The 20,294-nt window shown below is 41.1% G+C and overlaps 2 protein-coding genes across 3 annotated transcripts in view; both read right to left on the bottom strand.

Annotated features, from left to right (window-relative positions):
- Positions 1–20,294, bottom strand: part of arfgef3 (ARFGEF family member 3) — a 973,876-nt gene that overhangs the window by 902,941 nt on the left and 50,641 nt on the right. Inside the window, exons 33-35 of one of the 2 annotated variants that reach the window (XM_087278778.1) lie at positions 18,566–18,890; positions 15,386–16,264; positions 13,457–14,221 (exon numbers count right to left, since the gene is read on the bottom strand). The exons of the other annotated variant lie outside the window; for it this stretch is intronic. Coding sequence (XP_087134904.1) covers positions 14,030–14,221; positions 15,386–16,264; positions 18,566–18,890 — 1,396 coding nt within the window. The 3' untranslated portion in view covers positions 13,457–14,029. Of the gene's footprint in view, positions 1–13,456; positions 14,222–15,385; positions 16,265–18,565; positions 18,891–20,294 lie in introns of those variants that run through there. 2 annotated transcript variants of the gene reach the window in all.
- Positions 3–5,617, bottom strand: smim28 (small integral membrane protein 28). Its single transcript, NM_001447103.1, is given in 2 exon segments — positions 3–2,644; positions 5,261–5,617. Coding segments are annotated over 2 exon segments (483 nt in total). The 5' UTR covers positions 5,360–5,617; the 3' UTR covers positions 3–2,260.

Raw genomic sequence — 20,294 nt, 5'->3', positions numbered from 1 at the left:
ATGTAAATTGTACTTTTATCACAAATTCTTAAAAGAAGAACTTGACATGTGGGTAATGAAAGAGTGTTCTTTTTGAAACAAACACATTGTGTGGCAAAAGAGCTGATATCAACAATTATAGAGATTTGCTTACACATTTAATCAGAAAAAATATATATATTTTAAGGTGTTGTTACATGTTCCATGTACTTATTATAGTAACAGCAGTTAATTTTGTATAATTGTATGCAACTAACTCTAAATCTAACCCTGACCATATAGTAAGTACATGTAATTAATTAATATTACGGTCCCACTTTATATTAAGTGGCCTTAACTAATATGTACTTACATTAATAGTTTGTTACAATGTACTTATTGTGTAAATACATGTATTTACAGTGTACTTATGCTTGATTAAATACATGTATGTAGTTACATCTGTAACTAACTTTTGTAATTACATTTGTAAATACACTGTTGACCATCCCTTACACCTTAACCTACCCTTAAACCAACCCATACCACCAAACCTGTCCATAACCCAACCTCTATCCCAACTCAAAAGCACCACAAGTGTTCTCAAATACATTATAAACACAGTAAGTACATTGTATTTATTTTTTGATGTAAGTACATAGTAGTTAAGGACACTTAATATGAAGTGGGACCAATATTACTAGTTAAATTAAGTTACTCTGTAGCAAGGACACCTCAAAATAAATGTGATCATTGTGTCACTAAACATTTGCAATCACTCATGTCTAACTAACTAATGATTGAAGCATGAACATTGTTAAAACAAGATAGAAAAATAAGAAAGATATACATCTTTAAAAATGTAAATACTAAAAACCATTTTAGGTTTTGGACAACCAATGTTTCTTCATCAGTGGACTTTTCTGAGTCTAGTTCCACAACCACTAGTGTGCAGCATCCACTTAGATCAGTGGTGTCAAACTCAATTCCTGGAGGGCCGAAGCCCTGCACAGTTTAGTTCCAACCCTGCTCCAACACACTTACCTGTAGGTTTCAAACAAGCCTGAAGGACACAATTAGTTTGATCAGGTGTGTTTAATTAGGGTTGGAGCGCCTGTGCCTTAGATGATGTGACGGCAGCCACAGGACAAAGGCGCCAGTGCTTCACCACACACCAGCTATAGGTCGAGTGAAGAGACAGTGATAGAGCCAATTCAGTGGCTGGGGATGATCGTGAGGGACTTTGGCCAGGACACCGGGGTTACACCCCTACTCTTCACCAGAACTGCCAAGGGATTTTTAATGGCCACAGAGAGTCAGGACCTCGGTTTAACGTCTCATCCGAAAGACGGCGCCCACTGACGGCGTAGTTATTTCATTAGGGGTGCTGGAGGTGCTGGCGGCGCGTGCAATTATTGTCTAGGTTTCCCCATACGGAGCCGACAGATAAACCATCAGAAAAACCCCGTCATTTCCATTTTTTTTTTTTAAATATTGTAATATGTACATAAACACATTTTAAAGTAGTATTGTATTTATAACGCAGTATTGTAAGTAATGAACAGTAAGAGGTATTTGGCATCCTGTCACAGGAGAGAGCTCTGAGCTTAGAAGATCCTCAAGCCCGGGACTTCCTCCCATTTTAAAGGGTGAAAGGGGAGTTTGAGCTCAGGTAGGTCTCGAGAACTCCCCTGGTTTAGTTAGGGCGTATGACAGATTATTGGCTTTGCTATGGAGAGATAAACTGCTGACTGAAGGCATAAATAGGAGACTGACTAAGAGCTCATCTATTGTGATAATTTGGTTTAGTCAATTCACTTATGTCGCATGTCTTTGGACCGTGGGAGGAACCCACACGAGCTTGGGGAGAACATGTGAACTCCGCACAGAAACGTCAACTGGCCTAGTAAGGACTTGAACTAGTGACCTTCTTGCTGTGCGGCAACAGTTGAGCTGCCATGCCGCCCTATCTAGGAAAAGGGAGCAGTAAGGGAGGATTCTTCCAGATGAAGATAACTGAGGTAAGAAACTCTGCTTTTAGTGTGTTAAGATTCATTCGATTGGTCAGGTGATAGCTAATGCGCGACCAGCTGTGGTCAAAACTTTATTATGGGTAAACGTTCCAAATAATGTACAACTTACATAGGTTTCAAACTGTGGTCTTGGTCATGCATAATCCCAACTAGATATTAACCTTTGTAGATGTGCATATGATGATGTCATTGCTGAAACAATATAATGTGCAGCCCTAATCAGTACAGGTGTATTGCATTGGAAGTGATGTTATAATCAGTGTGAATCATCAGTCTTCATCAGTGCATTTTTCTGAGTCTAGTTCCACAATCTCCTGGTCATTAGGGGAGCTGGAGATGCTGGCGGCGCGTGCAATTCTTGTCAAGGTTTCCCCATACGGAGCCGACAGATAAACCATCAGAAAAACCCCGTCATTTCCATCTTCAGTGCTGCTTCCTTCCTCCAAGGTGGATAGAATTTCAGCGGTGCTATTGGCATTGTCAAAATCCAGTGTGATGACGTTGGTTGTGTTCTCCTGCCCTCTGAAACATCTTCGGTAAAGGAAGAAGGCGATTCCACTGAGGAAGAGCAGGGATCCCGCGACTGTGAGCACATACCACGCCACCTGCGCTCGATCTTCAGCCTTGCTGGATGTCAACTCATTCCAGAAGCCCTGGTAAAGGTAAATCAACAGCAACAGGTAAACACATCTACTCAGTATTCAGCATGAAATCTCTTCTACTCACTAGTCAATGAGTGAACTCTACACTTCAGAAAACTGCAGCACTCATCAATTGAGAGGTAAACTCAATTTCTCACCAATCAAGAGGTTAAATGTGTCTACTCTCCGATCAGCAGGTAAAATTCTCTACTCTCCAGTGAACAGATAAACCTCAGTACTCATCAATCAACTGGTAAACTCGTTTGTTCACCAGTCAAGAGGTTAAATGTGTCCACTCCAATCAGCAGGTAAACTCATTTGGTCACCAATCAAGAGTAATCTACTCCCCATTTAACAGGTTACCTCATGTACTCACCAGTCAAGTCAACTTGCCTATTCATCCTTCAACAGGCAAGCTCATCTATTATTCTGTCAACAGGTACTGTAAACTCTTTTACTCTCCAGTCAACAGGTAAACTTGTCTACTATACAGTCAACAGGTAACCCTTTTTACTCTAGTTAATAGGTCAACTTGTCTACTCTTTAGTCAGCAGGTAAACCCTTCTACTCTCCAGTCAACAGGTCAACTTGTCTACTCTCTAGTCAACAGGTAAACTTGTCTACTATACAGTCAACAGGTAAACTTGTCTACTCTCCAGTCAACAGGTAAACTCGTCTACTCTCCAGTCAACAGGTAAACTTGTCTACTCTCCAGTCAACAGGTCAACTTGTCTACTATACAGTCAACAGGTAAACTCGTCTACTCTCCAGTCAACAGGTAAACTCGTCTACTCTCCAGTCAACAGGTAAACTTGTCTACTATACAGTCAACAGGTAAACTCGTCTACTCTCCAGTCAACAGGTAAACTTGTCTACTCTCCAGTCAACAGGTAAACTTGTCTACTCTCCAGTCAACAGGTAATCTTGTCTACTCTCCAGTCAACCGGTAAACTTGTCTACTATACAGTCAACAGGTAAACTTGTCTACTCTCCAGTCAACAGGTAAACTTGTCTACTATACAGTCAACAGGTAACCCTTTTACTCTAGTTAATAGGTCAACTTGTCTACTCTTTAGTCAGCAGGTAGACTTGTCTACTCTTTAGTCAGCAGGTAAACTCATCTACTTACCAGTCAACAGGTAAACTTGTCTACTCTCCAGTCAACAGGTAAACTCGTCTACTCTACAGTCAACAGGTAAACTTGTCTACTCTACAGTCAACAGGTAATCTTGTCTACTCTCCAGTCATCAGGTAATCTTGTCTACTCTCCAGTCATCAGGTAATCTTGTCTACTCTCCAGTCAACAGGTAAACTGGTCTACTCTCCAGTCAACAGGTAAACTTGTCTACTCTCCAGTCAACAGGTAAACTTGTCTACTCTCCAGTCAACAGGTAAACTTGTCTACTTACCACTCAACAGATAAACTTCAGTACTCCTTAATCAACAGGTCAATTTTTTTGCTCACCAGTCAAGAAGTTAAATGTGTCTACTCTCTAAGCAAGGTAAAATTCCCTACTTTTTACTTAACCAGCCAACTTAATTTAGCCAACTGGTAAGGTAAAGTTATCTACTTACCAGTCAACAGATAAACACTTTTCTCTCAAATCAACAGGTAAACCATTCAACTCTCCAGTCAACAGGTAAACGTGTCTACTTTACCAGTCAACAGGTAAATATGCCTAGTCTCCAGTAAACAGGGAAACTAGACTAATCAACAGTTAAACTTATGTACTCCCCAGTCAACAGGCAAACTAGTCTGTTTCCCAATCAGCAAGCAAAGTCATGTATGCACCAGTCTAAATGTAAACTTGCTTTTTCACCTGTCAACAGGTAAACTTATTTGGTCACTAATCAACAGAGTATTGGTCTGCTCAACAGGTAAACTGGCCAGCTTACTAATCAACTAGTATGCTTTCCAATCAACATGCAAACCAATCTCTTCTCCAGTCAGCTAGTAAGCTTATCTAATCTCTAGTCAACACAATTCATTTACAACATCCAGCGGTTCAAATACCTCTGTAAAAGACAGTCAGAATCCCAAACCTTCCGAGTGAGTCGTTTGTGTGTCCAACTTGATATCTTGCAAATATGTTACAGTTATAAAATATCAAAATTCACATCAGTGGGTATTTTATTGAGATATTGAGTTAATGCATATTGTTTATAAGTTTTTGACCGTTCTTGTCTATAGTTTGAACTCCCACCTCTCCCGGAAGCTCTGGGTGTCTCACATTTTCATAGAGGCTCCCTAATCCTTGCGAATGAGATAAGATCCTGAAAATTCATTTGGGTAGGTTGGGATGTCTGTGAACTATTAAATGCATATTCAAAAACAGTTGCCATGAATGGCAGATGAGCACTCAACTTCACATTTCATTGCTTTTCTTTCTACAATACTAGAGTAAAGTAAGGTGTGCCTTAGTAGTAAAAGTAAGTAGGATAACTAGGATTTGGCAAGCCTATTTATAATGAAAGGATGACTACCAGTATGGAAAAAAGTGGTCTGTTGTTTCAAGATCTTTTTCCCAAACCTTGCCCCACTCTTCTGCCTTAAACATTAACAAAAATGTGACCTACTTCACCTCGAAAGTGTAAGTAGGTGGATTGAGATTGAGCCTAATCATTTACCTGAAGACGGTTTTCAGTTGGTGGTGGTGCAGATGCTCCTGCGACCCAGTCATATGAGCCTCGTCCCGCAGGGCCAAACTGTATCCAGCTGCTATCCATAAGCACACACTTGTTTACTCTTCCAGCTCCTCTTCACTGAGTGCTGATTATACACTGCTGCTCGCATCGAGTATTAATGGCCTGTTGGCGTCATATGCAAGAACCGGCAGTTTGACACAAGCAGGGATCAAGAGTTTGTGCCTGAGCGTCCAATCAAACGGAACTCAGAGTCTTAACACAACTGGCCTACATTACACAGCTGCGAGGTCATCTGGGTCTATCCCACGGCTTTGGAAACAGACCTAACATGGCCGAGATATTTTCTCCAATGTCTGACTTTTTGTCAGCAGAAAAACAAACAAAATCACAGAGCTTCACTTGGGACATATCGGGCTGAATTTTGTCACACTTTTTTATTTGTTGTAGTCATGGACTGCAGTAGTCAGTCAACATTTGAAGTGGATCAAAAAGTTTTTCCAAAATTGGTCTCACCACTCAAAAGGTAAACTTGCCTATTTATAAGTCAACAGGCAAGCTAATCTACTTACCAGTCAATAGGTATGTCCTTCTCTCTAGTCAACAGGTACCAGTTAATAAGTTTATCTACTTTCAAATCAACAGGTAAACTTGTCTACCCTCCAGTCAGCAGGTAAACTCGACTACCATCCAGTCAGCAGGTAATCTTGTCTACTCTCCAGTCAGCAGGTAAACTCGTCTACTCTCCAGTCAACAGGTAAACTCGTCTACTCTCCAGTCAACAGGTAAACTCGTCTACTCTCCAGTCAACAGGTAAACTCGTCTACTCTCCAGTCAGCAGGTAAACTCGTCTACTCTTCAGTCAACAGGTAAACTTGTCTACTCTCCAGTCAACAGGTAATCTTGTCTACTCTCCAGTCAACAGGTAAACTTGTCTACCCTCCAGTCAGCAGGTAATCTTGTCTACTCTCCAGTCAGCAGGTAAACTTGTCTACTCTCCAGTCAGCAGGTAATCTTGTCTACTCTCCAGTCAACAGGTAATCTTGTCTACTCTCCAGTCAACAGGTAATCTTGTCTACTCTCCAGTCAACAGGTAATCTTGTCTACTCTCCAGTCAGCAGGTAATCTTGTCTACTCTCCAGTTAACTGGTAGTCTTGTTTACTCTCCAGTCAACAGGTAAACTCGTCTATTCTCCAGTCAACAGGTAAACTCATCTATTCTCCAGTGAACAGGTAAACTCGTCTACTCTCCAGTCAACAGGTAAACTCATCTATTCTCCAGTGAACAGGTAAACTCATCTATTCTCCAGTGAACAGGTAAACTCATCTATTCTCCAGTGAACAGGTAAACTCATCTATTCTCCAGTGAACAGGTAAACTCATCTATTCTCCAGTGAACAGGTAAACTCATCTATTCTCCAGTGAACAGGTAAACTCGTCTACTCTCCAGTCAACAGGTAAACTCATCTATTCTCCAGTGAACAGGTAAACTCATCTATTCTCCAGTGAACAGGTAAACTCATCTATTCTCCAGTGAACAGGTAAACTTGTCTACTTACAGCTGTGAGGTCATCTGTGTCCATCCGACAGCTTTGGAAACTGACCTTACATGGCAGAGATATTTTCTCCATTGACTAACTTTTTTTTTTCAGCAAAAAACCAAACAGAGGTATCACTGAGCTTTACTTGAGATCAATATAATCTGTCAGTCAACATTTGAAGCGGATCAAAAAAGTTTTTTCCAAAATTGCCCAAAGACAGGAATGGATGTTGTTCAAGAGTTTTAGGACAACTTTGGAATATTGACTACTCTATGCAATAGCAAGTTTGTGAACTGATAAGGAAATATCTGAATTGACCTTATTCTTCATGTATGAGCAGACGCAACTATTGGAAACTTTTTGGCTCAAGACTTCCACTCTCATTCACTTCCATTCATTTTTAGACTTAAAAAACGACTCATCATGCTTCTTGATATTGCAAACTGATATTTTCTTATTATATTAATCTACTTTTTATGTATGATAATGAGCCCACTTGCTTGTAGAGCAAATAGTTAATGAACTTTCTTATTCTGCCATTTCTCCAATAAGCAACTGAATCGGAAGTTCTAAAACAGGGGTGTCCAAACTCCTTTGTTTCCTGACAAGTTTTGCTTCAAACCTAATCAAACACACCTGAATCAGCTAATCAAGCTCTATCTAGGTATACTAGAAACTTCCTGCAGGTGTGTTGAAGCTACCTCAGCAAAACATTGGCCCTCCAGGAGCGAGTTTGGACACCCTTGATCTAAAACAAATTGCAAGAACAAGATCACTTCCGCATTTTAAAATAAGGTCAATAGATTACTTATAAAATGGGGCCTGATGTCTATTTAACATACACTCAAACATAAACTGACTAAATCTCCAGAGCAGGGGTCACCAATCTCAGTCCTGGAGGGCCGGTGTCCCTGCAGTCTTTAGCTCCAGCTTGCCTCAACACAACTGCCTGGGTGTTTCAAGTATACCGAGTAAGACCTTAATTAGCTTGTTCAGCTGTGTTTGATTAGGGATGGAGCTAAAATCTGCAGGACACCGGCCCTCCAGGAACAAGCTTGGTGACCCCTGCTCCAGAGTGACCGCTTGAAGCTGCCAATAAACACCACCACACACACAGCTGTAACTGCTTATTTATTCTACAACACTTACAACATAAATGATCGTCTAACAAACACTTGAGAACACATTCAGCATGATGCACAAGTACTGCAGTTGAGAATGAACAGCATGTAGTAAAGTAGAGCACTCGTTCCCCCTGACAGAATGTTTCAAAGGAATATTTATGCGCTGTGCATTATGGGATAATTAATGTTAGTGTACTGGAAATGGAGTGGCATTACGAGTCGAACATATGGCAGCAGAGCTAAATAAGATATTTTTCGAGCATTACAGAGAAATCTCCTTTAGCCTGCGTTTTGAAGTTAGCTTAAGTCTGCGCAACTTAATCCGTATAGCGTTTTCCTACATATTTAGACCATGAGTCAAACCAACCGTTCACACACACAGAATAACATCTGTAAAGCTGATAAAGTGTTCTTTTTACCAAGACAAAACACACTGTAAAACAAAAATCTGCAAACGGTTTCCATATTCATGTGTTTTCTGCTTATTTACGGTTATAAATTGCATTATGGGATGTTGATCTCTGATCTGCTAAACTGTAGAGTTGAATTTTCAACATCAAAAGTGGACAAAGTGACTTTTATTCACATTTTAGTCACTTGACATAATATAATGTGTAAGAAACAGCTTTTATATAGTGGGGTTTATTTATAAACTAATTTCGAGAGGATCACGTGCTTTTGATTTATCACGGCCGGTCTCGTATTAGCTAATCATTATCTTCCAATCATATGAGCCCTAAGCTACTATAAATAACCACAATATCAGTCCACTTCATCTTCGTTTCGAAGAAACCCCCCTTCCTCTCCAATTTTCCTCCTTTACCATTGATCAGACGGCACGGCGGCCCAGTGATTAGCACTTTGAGCCCTACAGCAAGAACACTGCCGGCCCTGGTCCCGCCAGGCTGGTAGGCATTTCTGTGAGGTGTTTGTATAATCTCCCCGTGTCCGCGTGGGTTTTCCCCGGGTTCTCCGGTTCCTCCCACCATCCAAAGATATACATTGTGCATACCAATCAAGCACTTGTCTAGCTCCTTTTCTCACATGTTCCCTTGGCTACCGCAGCCGGGGAGTTCTGAGATCCACCAAGCTCAGGCTCCCCTCTCGCTCTACGAACGGGAGGAAGCCCCGGGCTCGAGGATCCCTTGAGCTCGGGGCTCTCTCCCAGGACAGCATGCCAAACAAGCTTTTGATGGATCATCAGCTAAGTGTGAACACTTAAAACGATATAAATGTGTAAAATAACAGAAAATGCACTGGCAGGTTATTACAAGGTTTTTGTAGCTTAATATACAACACCAACCCAGACCACAGAGTGTTTTAAACTATTTAAAATGGTCATGAAAGTCACATTTTAAAATTTTTTAAGGTGAAAAGTTGGTGGAGGAAAGATCAAGCTCCCAGAATGCATTTCTAAAGCGTAAATAATAAAAAATAAATAAATAAATATGGAAATAATGTTTTTTTTACAGAACATTTGCACAATCTGATGTCAAATTTGGGGTTCCTACTACTATCGATTTAGACACAAATCCCACAAAAGAAGGCTATACCTCAATTATACACTCACCGGCCACTTTATTAGGTACACCCTACTAGTAGTGGGTTTGACCCCCTTTTGCCTTCAGAACTGCCTTAATCCTTTGTGGCAGAGATTCAACAAGGTACAGGAAATATTCCTTAGAGGTTTTGCCACATATTGACATGATAGCATCACACAGTTGCTGCAGATTTGTCGGCTGCACATCCACATTCCAAAGGTGCTTTATTGGATTGAGATCTGCTGACTGTGGAGGCCATTTGAGTACAGGGAACTCATTGTCATGTTCGAGAAACCAGTCTGAGATGATTCACGCTTTATGACATGGTGTGTTATCCTAGCCATCAGAAGATGAGTACACTGTAGTCATTAAGGGATGGACATGGTCAACAACAATACTCAGGTAGGCTGTGGCGTTGACACGATGCTCAATTGGTACTAATAGACCCAAAGTGTGCCAAGAAAATCTCCCCCACACCATTACACCACCACCACCAGCCTGAACCACTGATACAAGGCAGGATGTATCCATGCTTTCATGTTGTTGATGCCAAATTCTGACCCGACCATCTGAATGTGTCAGCAGAAATGGAGACTCATCAGAGCAGGCAACGTTTCTCCAATCTTCTATTGTCCAGTTTTGGTGAGTCTGTGTGAATTGTAGCCTCAGTTTCCTGTTCTTAGCTGACAGGAGCGGCACCCGGTGTGGTCTTCTGCTGCTGTAGCCCATCCGCCTCAAGGTTGGACGTGTTGTGTGTTTGGAGATGCTCTTCTGCAGAGCTCGGTTGTAACGAGTGCTTATTTGAGTTACTGTTGCCTTTCTATCAGCTGGAACCAGTCTGGCCATTCTCCTCTGACCTCTGGCATCAACAAGGCATTTGCCCCCACAGAACTGCCGCTCACTGGATATTCCCTCTTTTTCAGACCATTCTCTGTAAACCCTAGAGATGGTTGTGCGTGAAAATCCCAGTAGATCAGCAGTTTCTGAAACACTCAGACCAGCCCGTCTGACACCAACAACCACGTTCAAAGTCACTGAAATCCCTTTTCTTCCCCATTCTGATGCTCGATCTGTACTGCAGTAGATCGTCATGACCATGTCTACATGCCTAAATGAGCTGCTGCCATGTGATTGTCTGATTAGACATGTGCGTTAACAAGCAGTCAGCAAGTTGTACCTAATAAAGTGGCCGGTAAGCGTAGATAGACCAAACCTCAGAATCAAATAAAATAAAAATCTAAGAAACATAAATACATTTCACAATAATAATAATAATTGATTTGGTATAAATAAAGCACATAATCTCTTTCAGAACACTCATTTTGAATATATTAATTTGTCTTTGGTCCCTTTCAACATCCCGTTTAATCTCTCACGGTAGTTTATGCCGGCAGTCGCCATAAACACAAAAGAAGATGAGCAAATGCAGCAAAGGATTATACATTCAGACTGTATGGTTACACAACAGGCTGTGTGTGCGCTGGATAAATGTAAAGAATTGCATCCCGGTTTTCCTATAGTTCCCACTGGACGTGACATCTTTACTTTCTCACTATTCCTCTGTAGCTTGTGTTCAGTTGCAATACTCAAAAACACACATCAGTTTCACAATCACGCACAAAATCAACAAATACATAATACATGCGGATGGCTGCTATTCAAGCAACTGCAGTTGTAGATTGAGGAATAAACCTATTTGGAATAAAGCAGTAAAATTTGTATGCCTCCAAAAGTGCAAACATATCCGCCGTTAATAAATAGAGATTATAAATCATCTCTGATTAAAAATGTATTGAACTCATTTTTTTTTATAGGCTTACTTGTTCTGTTGTATTATCTAGTCAGCTTTACTCAAGTTGGTTTAGATGTAGTGTCATTTAATGAACACTAAAACCAGTATCTGATGTTGTCATCCACTGGAACAGTGGCACACAGTGTCTGGTTTACAGGACGGTTGGATATCGGATGTTTAAAGGAACGCTCCACTTTTATTTTAATTTTTTTTTTGGAAATAGGCTCAATTTACAGCTCCCCTATATTGTTAAACAGTTTCTGCAGGTTTCCTTTGGTTTAGTCCCTTATTGATCAGGGGTTACTACAGCGGAATGAACCACCAACTATTCTGGCATATGTTTTACGCAGAGGATACCCTTCCAGCTTCAACCCAGTACTGGGAAACACCTATACACTCTCGATTCACACACACACTCATACACTATGGCCAATTTAGCTCATCCAATTCACCTATAGCGCATGTGTTTGGACTGTGGTTTATATATATATATATATATATATATATATATATATATATATATATATATATATATATATATATATATATATATATATAATGCTGTATATATAAGTGTGTGTGTGTGTGTATATAATGCTGTATATATGTGTTTTTGTGTGTGTCTGTGTGTGTGTATATAATGCTGTATATATGTGTGTGTGTGTGTGTGTGTGTGTATATAATGCTGTATATATATGTGTTTTTGTGTGTGTCTGTGTCTGTATATATAATGCTGTATATATATGTGTGTGTGTGTATGTATATATATATATATATATATATATATATATATATATATATATATATATATATATATATATATGTGTGTGTGTGTGTGTGTGTGTGTGTGTGTGTGTGTGTGTGTGTGTGTATATAATGCTGTATATATGTGTTTTTGTGTGTGTCTGTGTGTGTATATATAATGCTGTATATATGCGTGTATAATGCTGTATATATATGTGTGTGTGTGTGTGTGTATATAATGCTGTATGTATGTGTGTGTGTGTGTGTGTGTGTGTGTATATAATGCTGTATATATGTGTGTTTGTGTGTGTCTGTGTGTGTGTATATATATAATGCTGTATATATATATGTGTGTGTGTGTATATAATGCTGTATATGTGTGTGTATATAATGCTGTATATGTGTGTGTGTATATAATGCTGTATATATGTGTGTTTGTGTGTATATAATGCTGTATATATATGTGTGTGTGTGTGTGTATATAAATATATATATATATATATATATATATATATATATATATATATATATATATATATATATATATATATATATATATATATATATAATGCTGTATATACATAATGCTGTATATATGTGTGTGTATATATAATGCTATATATATATATATATATATATATATATATATATATATATATATATACACACATATACAGCATTATTTATATATAATATATTACGCATGAATGAGAGTATAGTTCAAGTCATATCAGCAAATAGCAACTTTTCATTTTACGTTGGTCTTAATGCACAACGTAACTACAGAAGAGTCAAGCTTTAAATAGGAATATTATCAAAACTTTAGTCGTTTTTCGAGCAAGATGCAAATGGTCTTATCTGATTCATTGATCTATGCTAAGCTAAAAAATGCTCCCGCTGAATGGATTCATAAATGCTAAAACTCAACTGTTTAACTTTTGGGAGCTTTAAAAAAAAAAAAGACTTTCCTAAAAAATAAAAGTGCAGTGTATCTTTTAAATAGGAATATTATTGTTGGCGCAAAAGCCTAATGGTTAGCTTGCTCACATATGGTGCAGTAGCACTTCAGGGCGTCCAGAGTTCAAATCCTGGCTTAAGGACATTTCCCATCCCTAACCCCTGTCTCTCTCCCACTACACTTCCTGTTTATAATACTGTCCTATATACTTAATAAAGGCAAAAAAGGCCAAAAGTAAATCTTCAAAAAAATAAAAATAAATATGAATATTATCAAAACTCTTTAGTCGTTTTCAAATGAGATGCTAATGGTCTAATCTGATTCAATGATCTATGCTAAGCTAAGTGCTCCTGTCAGACCTGGAGATCGGCTGAATGGGTTCAAATCTGCTGAAACTCAGCTGTTTAACTGTAGGAGAGCTGTAAAATGAATGTATTTCCTGTCAAAAAAGTGCAATGTTCCTTTAAATGGGATAATGATGTTTATGAGCAGCTAGAGCATAGTTTAATCAGCTTCTCCCATTGGTTCACAATTTACAAACAATAAATAACTGGACCTAATAATACTCTATGAGCTGATATCTGTAAGACTTGGTAATATCTCATACAGTATTTCTGATGACATTAAACTTGAAATCAGAGGAATCAGTTTAAAATCGTCAATTAAAGCACTGAATATGATGCACATCGTATGAAATGTGTGGATAAAATTAGCTAAATGAACTGCATAAGCGGAAGTTCATGCTTTAGATGCTTTGAGAGATGCTTCAACAAAGGTGCATTGACTTTAGCTGATTAAAATCTTCAAGGGCATTGAAAAACTTTAAAGGATTGGACGAGAGAGAGAAAACATAAGTCTACATATGGCACATGTAGATTTTGAAGCCTTTTAGAAATATAAATAAAAATAGAGATTCTGAAGACATGACGGCATGAAGAACATTCACAAAAAGGGATCGGCATCACACTGAGATCAATCAGCACTAGAATAAAAAAGTTAGCAAAGTTAAGCGAACAGTAAAGCACGTGTCGGAGATGAGAGCGGGGCGAGTTCATCACAGGATGATGTCATAAACGCGTCCCACTCGGCCCAGCCACTCACGCACCGCCTGCCGCACGCGCAGCTCGGTCACATGACAGGTCAGCTGACTGATGCAGGGAAACACCGCCGGCTGCAGAGCCATGAACGTGGGGTCCGGCAGAAGCTGGATCTGATTCAGGATGGTCAGGACCATGTTTGTCCAGGCCTGACCAGGAAAACAGACAAATGCAAGCGTCCGTTAAATCATTTTCATCTTATATAACATTTCAGTAGCATAACCTAGAGCGCCATCTACTGTTAAAACTAACCTAGAGCGCCATCTACTGTTAAAACTAACCTAGAGCGCCGTCTGCTGTAAAACTAGTCTAGAGTGACATCTGCTGTTAAAACTAGCCTAGAGCACCGTCTGCTGTAAAACTAGTCTAGAGCGCCGTCTACTGTTAAAACTAGCCTAGAGCGCCATCTACTGTTAAAACTAACCTTGAGCGACGTCTGTTATTAAAACTAGCCTAGAGAGACGTCTGCTGTAAAACTAGTCTAGAGTGACGTCTGCTGTTAAAACTAGCCTAGAGAGCGCCATCTGCTGTTAAAACTAGCCTAGAGAGCGTCATCTGTTGTTAATACTAGAAATACGTCACCTGTTAAAAACTAGCCAAGTTTGCCATCTGCTGTTAAAACTAGCCTAGAGCATTGTCTGCTGTTAAAGCTAGAATGGCATCACCTGTTAAAAACTAGCCTAGAGCGCCATCTGCTGTTAAACCTAGCATAGAGCACCATCTGCTGTTAAAACTAGCCTAGAACGCCATCTGCTGTTAAACTATCCTAGAGCACCGTCTGCTGTTAAAACTAGCCTAGAGCACCATCTGCTGTTTAAACTAGCCTAGAACGCCATCTGCTGTTAAACCTAGCCTAGAACGCCATCTGCTGTTAAAACTAGCCTAGAGTGCCATTTGCTGTTAAAACTAGCCTAGAGCACCATTGGCTGTTAAAACTAGCCTAGAACGCCATCTGCTGTTAAACCTAGCCTAGAGCGCCATCTGCTGTTAAAACTAGCCTAGAGCACCATCTGCTGTTAAAACTAGCCTAGAGCGCCATGTGCTGTCTAACCAAGAGCGACATCATATGTTAAAAACAAGCCTAGAGCACCATCTGCTGTTAAAAACTAGCCTAGAGAGAGTCGTCTGCTGTTAAAACTAGCGCAAGAGCGCTTGGCTACTTTCCTACCTATTAAGAATGGCCAACAAAATTGTATCTGGGTCCAGCCTACTTAGTTGCCCTGTGTCTCACTTGGTCTAACTTAGAGCATCATTTCGGCTAGGTTGCCTGGTACCATTGCCCAGTATATGACCAGCATTAGGTTATGTCTTACCTGTATCTGCGCCTCAGAATCTCTGAGTGAGATGTTGTGTGAACTGGCTGTGGATCCCGATCGTGGTCTTTTCTCCTGCCGCAGCAGCTCGGGTCCCGCACTAAAGGAATGCCTCATGGGCCCCTGTTCAACCAGCTGTTGGGGCCTCTGCGGTCCGGGCGAGTCCGGGCCTCGTAGGGTCACAGGCTCGCCCCTCTTTTCTCCTGCCTTCACATCTTTGGCAAACGTGGTGTGATTGTGCTGCTGCTGCTGCTTGCGTTTCTTGTACTCGATCATCAGTTTGGTAATGGTCTTGTCGGTGGCTATGGTGTACAGCTTGTTTCCAGCACTCTCCCACCATTCCTTCTTGCGGCCCCCGTCCCGCCGCTGGGGAAAGCTTGCGTTTGACCCGCCGGGACTATGAACGTCTTCTGAGGGCGTCTCATCCAGGTTAAGGCGGAAACTGTCTTCTGAAGGAGTCCCGTGGCCAGACAGGCCACCAGTTGAGGGCGTGGAAGTCTCAGAATTAAAAAGGGGCAAGAAAAAGAGTGGGTCAGCACGATGGGTGGGTTGCTCTCCCAAAGTACTCTCCAGGTCCAGGTGCATCTGGATGTAGTTGTTGCACAAGTCCATGCAGAGTTTGTGCAGACGTTTTACCAGCCAGGCCCAGTCGGCACTGCTGGCGGGCTGCGTGCTCAGAGATGGGATACGCGTGTGCCACTGACGTTTCTCTCGGGCACGTGGAGGACTCACTTGAGCCATTTCTTCAAATATATCCTCGTCCTCGGAGGAGCACTGCTGAGAGGAGTCTGATCCGCCCTCCTCTTCCTCACTCAGGATCTTCTTCACCTGCTCCACGCTCATGTTCTCCTGGTTTGTCAGCATTGCACAAAGCAGAGCCTGAACGCCATACAGGAAAATAGATTGAGATGATGCATCATGAACCTAGGGTTGATATGATACTGGAATTCGGTACCAATCCATACTGTAATTTTAAAAATGTCCATCTCCCGCTCACATTTGAGCACTGTTGAGTGTGTTCTTAAACAGCGCTGATTTGCCATTGTGTTCACATGCTTAACAATAATGACTGTGATTGGCTGTGTAGGTTGTCAGTTCACCAAACTCACCACTGTTTACTGAATGTGACCACAGATACAGGGACACTGGAGCGTTTTAAAGTCACAAAGATCGTCTGGTTTGTCTATAAGCTGACATACAAGTGATACACTGATGAATCATGGCTTTAAAATGCTCCAGTGTCTCTGTATCCGTGCACTTTTTTAACCTTTGCTTTAGGATGGATGTATACCACAGGAATAAAAAGTTGGGGGAACTCCCTGGGTAAATAGTATGGTCGAAAGAAGACACACAACAGTTCGATGTCTGGAGTAGACAAACCTTCTCTAACCTTACTGGCGGCACCAATTCTTCCGAACAAGAAGGCATACTCCACCTCCACGAGACTTCCTGGTGATGAAGGGATCCTTGTTAGTCCTAAATGATGCAAAGCCAGCAGGTTTCACCTCGCTGGAAGTGATGTTGTGTCTAGCCATGTCTCGGTGATTGCAAGGATACAGGAATTCCTGTACTTATACCTCACAGGTATCAGTTAACAAGGATTCACAAAGGATTGCCCATTGATGAGAAGGGTTGTAGGCAGACAAAGTTTGTTTTCCTCTCTCAGTCATCTCAAACAGTGACGGAGGCCTGCTCTACTGGCTCGTTTGTGCTTGTTATGCGCTTTATTGCCCCTCTGGTTTGATTTAAGATAGTCCGGAATCATCGTATCCACAGCTGTAGAACACTCTGATAACACAAAGTCACGAAGTGAAGTTTATTTATAAACTAATTTCGAGAGGATCACGTGCCATCTTCGTTTTGAAGAATCCACTCTTTCATCCCTACTCCTCCTTTCCTAGATGGGCGGCACGGTGGCCCAGTGGTTAGCACTGTTGCCTCACAGCAAGAACGTCACTGGTTCTAGTCCTTACCAAGCCAGTCGACGTTTCTGTGCGGAGTTTACACATTCTCCCCGTGCTCACGTGGGTTTCCCATGGGTTCCACGATTTCCTCAAACCATCCAAAAACATGCAACTTAAGTTAATTGACTAATCCAAATCATCACTATAGATATGCTCCTGATAAGTAGTTATCTCTCAAAAGCAATCACTATCTGTTCATTAAATACTACAGCAGGGGAGTTCTCCAGATCTACCTGAGCTCAAACTCCCTTCCTGCCTTGCAAACGGGAGGGAGCCCTGGGCTCGAGCTCAAGGACCTCAGTGCTCTCTCTCAGGACAGCATTCCAAACAAGCTTTATAATCAATCGTCAGCTGAGTGTGAACTCTTGAAACGGTAATAAAAATCCCAGATCATATCGAATTTAATTTACGACAATGCTGCTAGCCTGCTCAGAGTTTAGTCCACAGGAACAATAAATGTTAAAAGTCGACAACAGTAGTCTAATCCAGGGAAGCCACAGAGCAGCGTCACTGGGAGACGCAATGCGTGAAACGCTGTGGGACAGCCACAGAGCAGCTCCACTGGAAATGGCTAACATGGATTTTATTGAGATAATAGCTGTGCCTTATGTGCTTTAGGGTGGCTGAAAAACAGCTTAGATTTGTTTCCGCGCCGTGTCTGAGTCCACTAGATCATTTCAGAGATGCACCAGCTCTGAGTTCATCAACTCCTCCAGAAACTACACCAGGATGATGGAGGCTTTCAGCTGTGCTTCAGACTAAGCCGAGCCCAGTTCAATGAGCTGAGGATTTCCCCTTGGGACACCAACAACAAACACTACGTCATACGTGGTGTGAATGTCCACTGAAGTTCAGATTTTTTCTACTCGTGTCGCTTCATTTGCGCGAATTGCGTCATTCGTGCCTCCTCATTCGCGTGAATCATACCGCAGGATGTCTATTAGCATCTTTACATTGACTTAACATGTAAATCACTTGCGCTTGATGCTTCACCCGCGTCTGGTGTGAACGCAGCATAAGAACGCTTAGGCAAATGGACGTTGTTAAAATTATAGTATCGATTGGTACCGAATTCCAGTATTGTGAACTCTACATAAACCAGTCAAACAAAAAAAAAAAACATAACATTTTCTGTAAAGCAACTTTGAGGCAATATGTGTTGCCAAATGTGCTCTGGATATAAACACAAACGGGCGTTTAGATGGTTTAAACGTACCTGAAAGTAGATATTGAAGCTCATGGCAGACTGGCGGTATAAGTTAGCAGCTCCACACACTCCGGACACTTTCATGAGCAGGTACTTCAGGCCAGGACGGGTGTCAAATTCCCGGGCAGTCCGATACGAGTCCAGCAGGAGGTCAAAGATGATGGCCAGGTTCTGCATGGAGATGTAGCGGAGAAATCCTGCAGGTTTTGGCTCCGACACAGCCGTGATTTTGCCGTCAGAACCTTTGACAAACTCCTCTAACAGGATGTCATACAGATTCTGCAGGAGCACCTGATGGGACAGTAAACTCACAACCAGAGTCCTGAATGGGATCCTGAAATAATAAAAAAATGCATTCAGAGTTATTCAGTCAGACTTAAAGCGATTCATTACCGTATGTTCACACCGAAAGCGGCGAGAGTGTCAAAGTAGCCAGAAGTCGTTCATTTTCAATGAGAGCCAGCGGCGATAAGCTGCAAGGAGCAGCATGGTGCGTCTTCGCCGGTGTGGGCGTCGAGGAGAGTTGAAATCTAGTCAACTTTATGATAATGAGCTGTGACACGGTTCAGCGGCAAGCAATCAGAATGAAGAAGTCCACCGCTTGAGACGAGTTCAGAGAACACAGACCTGTGAACTCTGATTCTGACCACAGTTGTTCCCAAAGGTTTGATTATTGCGGTCGCCGGATTTTAAATTATTTACAATGTTTTCTTACAGAAACGTGCATGAGGCCTCCTCACAGTGGGACATGCCTGAAACACCTCCCTATGTAGGCGTCCAGGAGGCATCCAAAACAGATGCCCGAGCCACCTCAGCTGACTTCTCTCGACGTGGAGGAGCAGCAGCTCTACTCCGAGCTCCTCCCGGGTGACAGAGCTCAACATTTTTCAAAACATCTTCTTTAGTGTTCAACAGAATACAAGAAACTTACACATGTTTGGAAGTACGTTAGAGTGAGTAAATAGTAAGTTTATTGTCATTTTGGGTGATTTATCACTTTAACCTGGATCTGTCGTTAATTAACAGCCCACTTAATAGAATGTGAAATATTACCCCTAACCTGATTTGACCAAGTAGGACATGTTACTGGATAACACCTATGTTGATTCTGGAACAACATCCCAATCAGCCAATCAGAATTAAGGAATACAGTTTATGTTAAGTTTAGGCTTACACGTTGCACTTCTGATTGTTCTGATTGTTTTCCCCTCTGATTTTAGGAATAATTTACAGCTATGGTTGGGTTTAGGGGGAGGGAATAGGTATGGATTATCTTTTCCAACAAAAATGATGTTCCAGGATCAACATAGATGTTAATCCAGGATCATCGCATCGTACATGTACTTGGCAAAATCATGACGTGCAAATATTAGTGAAGAACAGTAAGGCATGCAGATTCTGTTTGCGGTGGCCTTACCCGATTTTTCTGTCAAGCATAGCATGAGAAAGAACAAGACACAATACAAGCAAATGTTACTTAATGATTAAAACATGATTTCATTTCGAATCATACGTTATGTTTACATTTATCTAGATACAGCTGAAGTCAGAATTATTGGCCTTCCTGTTAAATTTCAATTCTATTATATTTTTCCCCAATTTTGGTTTAACGGAGAGAAGATTTTCAACATAGTAAAATAATATTAGACTAGATATTTTTCAAGACACTTCTGTACAGCTTAAAGTGACATTTAAAGACTTAACTAGGTTAATTATTTTAAAAATAGGGTAATTAGGC

The sequence above is a fragment of the Danio rerio genome, chromosome 13 (genome assembly GCF_052040795.2).
Source record: "Danio rerio strain M-AB ecotype USA chromosome 13, GRCz13ab, whole genome shotgun sequence".
In the NCBI taxonomy this organism is placed as follows: domain Eukaryota; kingdom Metazoa; phylum Chordata; class Actinopteri; order Cypriniformes; family Danionidae; genus Danio; species Danio rerio.
This window is presented reverse-complemented; position numbering and strand designations above follow the sequence as displayed.